The sequence below is a fragment of the Centroberyx affinis genome, unplaced genomic scaffold, assembly GCF_046629955.1.
Source record: "Centroberyx affinis isolate AG114_WGS23_722 - 3 ecotype Tasmania unplaced genomic scaffold, CSIRO-AGI_Caff_v1 ptg009313l_1, whole genome shotgun sequence".
NCBI classification, from domain to species: Eukaryota; Metazoa; Chordata; class Actinopteri; order Beryciformes; family Berycidae; genus Centroberyx; species Centroberyx affinis.
Window position 1 is genome coordinate 13394 of NW_027284485.1, and position 7349 is coordinate 20742.

The window sequence follows — 7349 nt, forward strand, 5'->3', positions numbered from 1 at the left end:
ATGGCACAATAAATCTTTTTTACATTTAGATTTCTAGATAAATCCAAAAATGTACTGGCTCAGAAATTTGGTTTCAGTAGTGTGCATATTGAAGAAATGGCGCTGAAGAAATACATATGTGGCCAGTAGATGGCAGCACATCTCTTTAAAATGTGTCAGCTCCAAAACAAAACAGCTACTCAGACAGCCAATAATGCATATTGTATCTCTTGGCTGTCTGAGAGGGGCAGTGCGCACCAAAGCCCTTACAGACACAATGAAAGTGGGGGATGCATTTTTTCGTTTTTGTCTGTAAGTATCTGATTGGTTGAAAGTTTGAGAGTACTTTTTTTCCCCCAGTGAACTTTCGCCTATAAAACTTATGATGATGAGAAAGATCCATTCTTCTAAAGTGCGCAACACAGCTCGACTGATGGAATTATTGAATTAAGAGGGAATTGTAAACGTTGCTGCTGGATTAATTTGTGCGGTGGAATATCAGTTCAAATATTAGGCTACTCTCTGACTCAGTAGCCTACAATTCCAGATTTGTCTAATTTACCAAAGGTTAATTCTGTTCACTTTGTCTTGCGGTTTGGTTTTGGGGTTGATAACGGTTTCTGAACCCGGGACCAGTCTGTTTACGCACCGTTTGCGCCATGGCGAACTCGTGTCTCCAACTGAGCGGCTTTCTGATCAGCTGTATCGGCTGGATGGGCATCGTGATCGCGACCGCCACCAATGACTGGGTGCTTATGTGTAAGTACGGCATGAACACCTGTAAGAAGATGGACGAGCTGGGAGCCAAGGGACCCTGGGCTGACTGTGTCATCTCCACCGCTCTGTACCACTGCGTCAGCCTGACTCAGATCCTCGACCTGCCAGGTAGACACTGCTCTCTCTACAACAGCATAGTGGTTTATATAGCTAGATTTACATACATTTGTATACATCTTGTTTTTGAAATCAAGTAGTTTCTATGCAAGTATTTATACAGATTCTATTCTATTATGTCCTGTTGTTTCTCCCACTTTTCCTCTTGCCAGGACCTGCCATCTATTAATTTTTAAACTCCAAAATGAACTATTAGTCTCCATTATTCACCTAATTTTGACTTATCAAAGTATATATTAGCTCTGTATTGTTGTGTATCCCCTCTTGATTATATAACATTACCCACAAGCTTCTGTGGAAATTGAGGTAAGGTGTGGGTTATTGACAGTATCATCATATGTGTTTCTACAGCGTACGTCCAGACGACTCGCGCCCTGATGATCACAGGTTCGATCCTGGGTCTCCCGGCAGTGGGAATAATCCTGATGTCTATGCCCTGCATCAACCTGGGCAACGAACCCGAGAGCGCCAAGAACAAACGCTGCATCCTGGGAGGAGTGCTCCTACTCATAGTCGGTAAGAGACTGTACTTAGACTCAATTCACTAACACAATGGCACTAAAATGAAGACAAAAACTGAATGTCATGGTCAGACAAAATGAAAATTGTAGCAGGGCAAATTGTTTTACACTCACATGCACATGTACACCAAGATCCCGTCCCCACCCAACCTTCCTGACCCTGACCTCTCTTAACCCCAGCTCAAAGGCTTATGAGGTGCTGAGAGTAAAGGATGCAGCATATGACTATCTTCCTCCCTGGAGTGCACACACACACACACACACACACACACACACACACACACACACACATACACACACACACACACACTTAGCCTACATGTTCCCGGCAGTCGATCCAACCCTTCCCCCCCAGACCCCATGCACATTCCACTCCTCCACCTACTCTCATCCACACCCTGCCTATAGTCCTGATCCACATGGAAACCCATTCTCTGAGCTCCCCAGTTTACTGTGCTTATAAATATTTGTCCCTTGCTGCAGCTTTTTCCTACGCCCATGTAACACCCAAATGAGATTTTCAACACCTGTGACCAACAGTTTTCCAGTAACCATGTTGTCCATAAGAAAACAGTTATATCCCTGACACACAAACATCAGCCAATAACTATATTTGTGCATGTTTCTGTCCACTTTTGTGCAATTGGGAATGCACATATAATCTATGTATTTATTTTCTATTTTGTCACACTAAGGTTTTTCACAGTGTGAGTGTGTGTGTGTGTGTGTGTGTGTGTGTGTGTGAGAGAGAGAGAGATTGAGAAAGAGAGAGAGAGAGAGAGAGAGAGAAAATTGAACAGTGGAAAAAAAAAATCCACTTGCCATATTCCCTATTACTGATTCCACACTCGCAGCAAAGCTTCCAAAAAACAATTATTTTTAGTCCCACTTTAATTATTTTTGCTAACTGTAACCTGTGAGTGCCGCCGATCCACTCTTTATTTCTGGATTCAAATTTTCCCATTCTGGCACCATATATTCACATTTCATTGGTGTTAAAAGGATTTCATACTGTTGTTCTGTGCTAGTTTCTGTGGTAGTCCACACCGGCAGGAACTTAAAGGTACTATACAAGTTCCTATCAGCTGCACAGGGAATTCAATATTTGTATAGGTCTTATAGCAGGCTAAGCCCCTCTTCTGTGGTTCAAGGCAAAGCTTACATAACACCCTTAATTCTTGCTGTGCTCTTTCTGTCTGTCTGTGGATCCCTTGTGTTGTGTGGAATATACAGATGTAACAGTAAAAGCCTTATTTGTTTACATGCCTCCTGTACTTATTGTGTCTGTATCAAACTATGAATCTGTCTGTGCCCCTCTTTTCCCCAGTGCAGGATATAGATACACATAAAGTGTAGAACCCACACACTATGCTCCAAAATCACTTTCAAGACGATGTTTCAAGCCATCAGGGTTTTGGAGCTTCATGTTTAGAGACTTAGCTTCAACCCAGCACCTAAGAAGATACTTCTATAGATGTGCATAGGCCATCCTAGTACTAGAGGGCTACAGAGGGATAAGACTCTCAATGCCTGTCAGTTTTGGTTGACAGCCGAGACAGACGAAGATGCGGAAGTTGACATAGCGAGAATCATGATAGGCTAACGAAAATATGTTTAGATTTGGTTCGCCAAAGATCTAAAATATGTGGCTTGGATGTAATCTGTGAATGGGTAGTGGATGTATACCCAGGTAGTGTAGTTTTCTTTCTTAGACCCACCTCTCTATCTGTGCTGTGGACGAATACTAGTACACAACCATTAGTCTCCCCAGCCCTGTGTGTGTGGTCATTCAGAATCTATATGTGCATAGGTTGCTTTCATTTGCGCCATTTGGGATCCCCAGTTTAATTACACAATACTGCATATCAAGCTGTCTCTTCCTACCCCTGTGGGTGGTGATGACACAGCATGTATATGTGTATAGGTTGCTTTCAGTTACACCATTTTGCATCCCCATTGTGATTACACTATCTGTCAGTCTTTCTCTTCTCAGCTCTGTTTGTGGTGATACAACATATATGTGTACATATTTGTTGCATTCAATAGCACCATTTTGCATTCCCAGTTTAATTACACTATCAGGTTGTTGCTTCCCAGCCCTATATGGTAATGCAACATGTATGTATGTAGGCCTATATGTAGCTTTCAGTAGCATCATTTTGCATCCCCAATTCAACTGAACTGTCCTTCTATCTGTTTCTCCCCAGACCTGTCTGTTGTGATGTAAAATGAGTTTATATGTAGCTTTCAATAGCATCATTTTGCATCCCTAATTCAACTGAACTGTCCTTCTATCTGTTTCTCCCCAGACCTGTCTGTTGTGATGTAAAATGAGTTTATATGTAGCTTTCAATAGCATCATTTTGCATCCCCAATTCAGCTGAACTGTCCTTCTGTCTGTTTCTCCCCAGCCCTGTGTGGTATGGTGTCTACAGTCTGGTTTCCCATCGGGGCCCACCAGGAGCACGGCCTCATGGCCTTCGGCTTCTCCCTGTACGCCGGCTGGCTGGGCTCCGTCTTCTCCCTGCTGGGCGGCTCCCTCGTCACCTGCTGCTCCTCAGACAACTCCTCCTCCCGCTCCTACCAGGATAACAACCGCTTCTACTACGCCAAACAGGGCGGGGCCAACCCACCGGCCCCCTCCACCAACCACGCCAAGAGCGCCCACGTCTGAGACTGGAGCGATTTGAATACCAAGCGGATGCGCGGGGGACTGTAGTATGTATATAGAGACACACTGAGACATACATACACACATGAATACACACTCAAACACACACATCCGCATACAAATAATTGCAGTTATATGCAGACTTATACAGAGGCAGATTGAGATACACACACACACACACTCATGCATGTTGCCTGTGCACAGATACATGGTTTATGTGCAGGAAAATACACAAACTCTTGAATGTGCACCCATAAACATATATAAAAGGGACATTCATACATATGAACACAAAGAGCAAAATGACCGCACAATGTTTTTGTCGGAGCTCTTTTTCGCCACACGATGGATTGTTGTTGTATCACAGAGCTCATCTCCCTGTCTCCTCTTGAGGGGCGTGGCATGGACTCACCCCACTGTTGCATAACTGTACAGGTGTCTGAATAACTGCCTGCACAGAAGCCTGGGGTCCTAAACACAATGCCTTTCTGGCCACATGGACTGAGCTATTGATTTTCTATATTACTTCTATTTTTCTACGTAGATGTGCCTAGAGATTAAATCTTTGAGTGCCTTTGTTTATAAATATGTGTGTTTTCTGTAATAAATACAATACCATGATCTCTTGTTTTGATAAGAGCAGTGTGTGTCAGTGTTATGTTTTGGTTATGAGAATGTGTCCATTAACAGTTTTTTGTAAGATTATGAACACTGATGTTTTTTTGACAGTATTATACAAGTATTAAATCCATTTGCCACTTGCCCCCTGGAGTGGCAAACGTGATAAAAAGTAGTACTGTTTCCCTATCAAGTGCTACATGACTCTAGACTGATAAGAGCGTATATTTCACAGCACTTGTTCTATTTCTGAAAAATATGCAGACTTCAGCCAGCAGCCCTCCACTGTGTGTTAGGACCAAGTGTTGCATATATTCTAACTGTCATTCTTGGCAGAAAGCTAGTGTTTTGTGCCATGGTAGTGCTGATTAAGAGTCAAATTATGCGTACTTGGCAAAGTTGTGTATACAGTTATAGATATCTGTGAGTTTTAGATTCCGATCAACAAAAGATCAGCTTATTAGAGAGCACAAAACTTTCATTTTTTGGCTCATAACTCTCATCTGATGGTAATATTCCTTAATATTCCTTAATCCAAAGTTACTTTGACACATATTCTGCTGTAACTAACTTTCCTCTGGTTCCTTTTAATATTTTGATCAATGCTGAATTCTTTATATAGTGTGTCTATATAAGCAGGTCTGTAGCTAAAGCAATAATTTTACAAGTGCGCGTGAAAAATCCAAATTACATACGTTGTACTAGCTTTAAGGAATGTGATGACTTGAATGTTCAGTAAGTCAAAACTTCTCTGAACGCAGATGGAACCTGATATTCCCCAGCTCACGAGTCAGATCCCTACCGCAGCAGTGTTAGCCACGGTTATTTATTGTGATAAGTGTTCCACTGATGTGCTATTGTTTGATTTTCTGTAATAAAGATGAAAGGATTTTAGCTGAAAACTGCCTTTGTGTCTTGACCCTGAGTTGACTCCTTATTGTCTCAATAAGTTACTAAGACATTCTCATCCCATCCATCTTTTTCTCCCCTCTTGGTCCTAAATTTAAATTTCATCCATAAACACAGGTAATGCAGAATGTGGACATTGAATGTGACATTTGTGTGTGTGGGTGTGTTTGTGATATAATCACTAATCCTAGGCTGCGCTAGTCCGTCTTGCCCTGGGACGTCCTGTCTGTTATCGCTATAATGTCACAGGTTGGTGATGTAGACTGACCTATGTGTGTGTGTGTGTGTGTGTGTGTGTGTGTGTGTGTCTTTGTGTGTGACATCAGAGATGGAAAAAGGGTTAGGGAGAAGGGAGAGGAGATTGTGTGTCTTTTTAATGGAAACTTACTGCTGCAGCTCGTGGTCTTTTGTTTGAGTGTGAGTGTGTGTGTGTGTGTGTGTGTGTGTGTGTGTGTGAATATAAGCTGAGGACAATGAGATAACAGTAATTGTTACCGATGCATCACATCTGTGATGTGACTTAGTGACCTTGAGTTAATCAGCACAGAAGAGTCTGTCCCTAAGACACACTCAGCCACACACTGTACTTACCCCCTACAGACGCACACACACACACACACACACGCACACGTGTACACACACACGCACACGTGTACACACACACACACACACAGTGGAAGGAAGACGTGAAAGAGTAACTGTGTGTTAATTAAAGTATGCAACTGAGAGAGACGTGTATGCATGTTTGTGCGTGTGTGCATGTGTGTGTGTGTGTGTGTGTGTGTGTAGGTGTGTTTGTGTGTGTGTGTGTGTGTGTGTGCGTGTGTGATGTTGTTCCAGGCATAGAGCCATCCTGTCCACAGGAGGCTAGTGGGAGGGTAGTGAGGACCCAAGCTGTCCTCTATGGCTGGAAGAGTCTGGTATATACTACTAGTCTATATAATACTCTACAATTGCTACCTGAAATCCATAATTTCAAATGCATAGATGATTCTAGCCTCAATAACAAAACCACATTGTAAGCAAAGGTCTTGAGATTATTCATAACATTAATAGTCCCCTGTAATAAAGTGATCAGCTCATTTTAGAATGAAACTCTTTGAACACAAATAGGGAATCTTTAAAGGGAAATTCCACACTCAGATACTCTTACAGTTATATATCATCAATCTGTGATGCTCAATTTGTTCCAGGAGTTATTTTGTGTTGTCATTTTCTTTTCTGGTGAACCCACTTTCACGCAACCTGGCTTCTACTTAACTTAGCAATTTCCTACTTTTCCCAGAATGCTCCATTTGGGAAACTGGACTCTTTCCATGGTTGACAAAATATGAGAAATATCTGGGTCATGTCAAGTTCAAAATCAGATTTTCTTTTCCTGTACGGTGCATCCGGACTTGCGATCACTCAAACTGGGCTTGAACTAGAGCGTGTGGATATAATAGCATAACAGATTGTGTATGCGTGTGTATATCCATCTGTGAGTGTTTATATCTCTGTGTGTTTTTATTATATTTTCATTATGTATTATAACAGTTCAGCCTGTTGTCAGTATCAGGGCTACCAAGTACACAAGAGCAGGGAGCTGTCAATAAATGAAGAAGCCTGTTTTTGGTATTTGCAATAAATAACTTTCATTGTTGCATGGAGGCAATATCAACAACTCAGCAAAAACAGTGCACCCAGGAGCAAAATAACCACACATATGGAAGAAACCATTAAAAAAACATCAACATAAAAAAACCCAACTACATTAT

General features: G+C 41.9%; 1 protein-coding gene across 2 annotated transcripts; it reads left to right on the forward strand.

Moving 5' to 3' along the window:
* The first annotated feature begins 238 nt into the window (after positions 1 to 238).
* cldn11a (claudin 11a) lies at positions 239 to 5574 on the forward strand. Of its 2 annotated transcripts, XM_071514592.1 has the most exons (4): positions 239 to 291; positions 616 to 864; positions 1225 to 1389; positions 3806 to 5574. In XM_071514592.1, exons 1-4 carry the CDS (start codon positions 270 to 272, stop codon positions 4066 to 4068), a joined length of 699 nt encoding a protein of 232 aa, XP_071370693.1. In that variant the 5' UTR covers positions 239 to 269; the 3' UTR covers positions 4069 to 5574. The 2 variants fall into 2 exon arrangements, with proteins under 2 accessions (XP_071370693.1, XP_071370694.1); XM_071514593.1 differs by lacking the exon at positions 239 to 291 and having other exon boundaries at positions 422 to 864.
* The last annotated feature ends 1775 nt before the right edge of the window (positions 5575 to 7349 follow it).

What these genes read in the sequence shown, in the direction of transcription:
- cldn11a (XM_071514592.1), top strand. Translation starts at nt 270, where the DNA reads ATGCATTTTTTCGTTTTTGTCT. An exon ending in GCATTTTTTCGTTTTTGTCT is followed by an intron (nt 292 to 615) that starts GTAAGTATCTGA and finishes ACCCGGGACCAG; the next exon opens with TCTGTTTACGCACCGTTTGC. An exon ending in AGTGCTCCTACTCATAGTCG is followed by an intron (nt 1,390 to 3,805) that starts GTAAGAGACTGT and finishes GTTTCTCCCCAG; the next exon opens with CCCTGTGTGGTATGGTGTCT.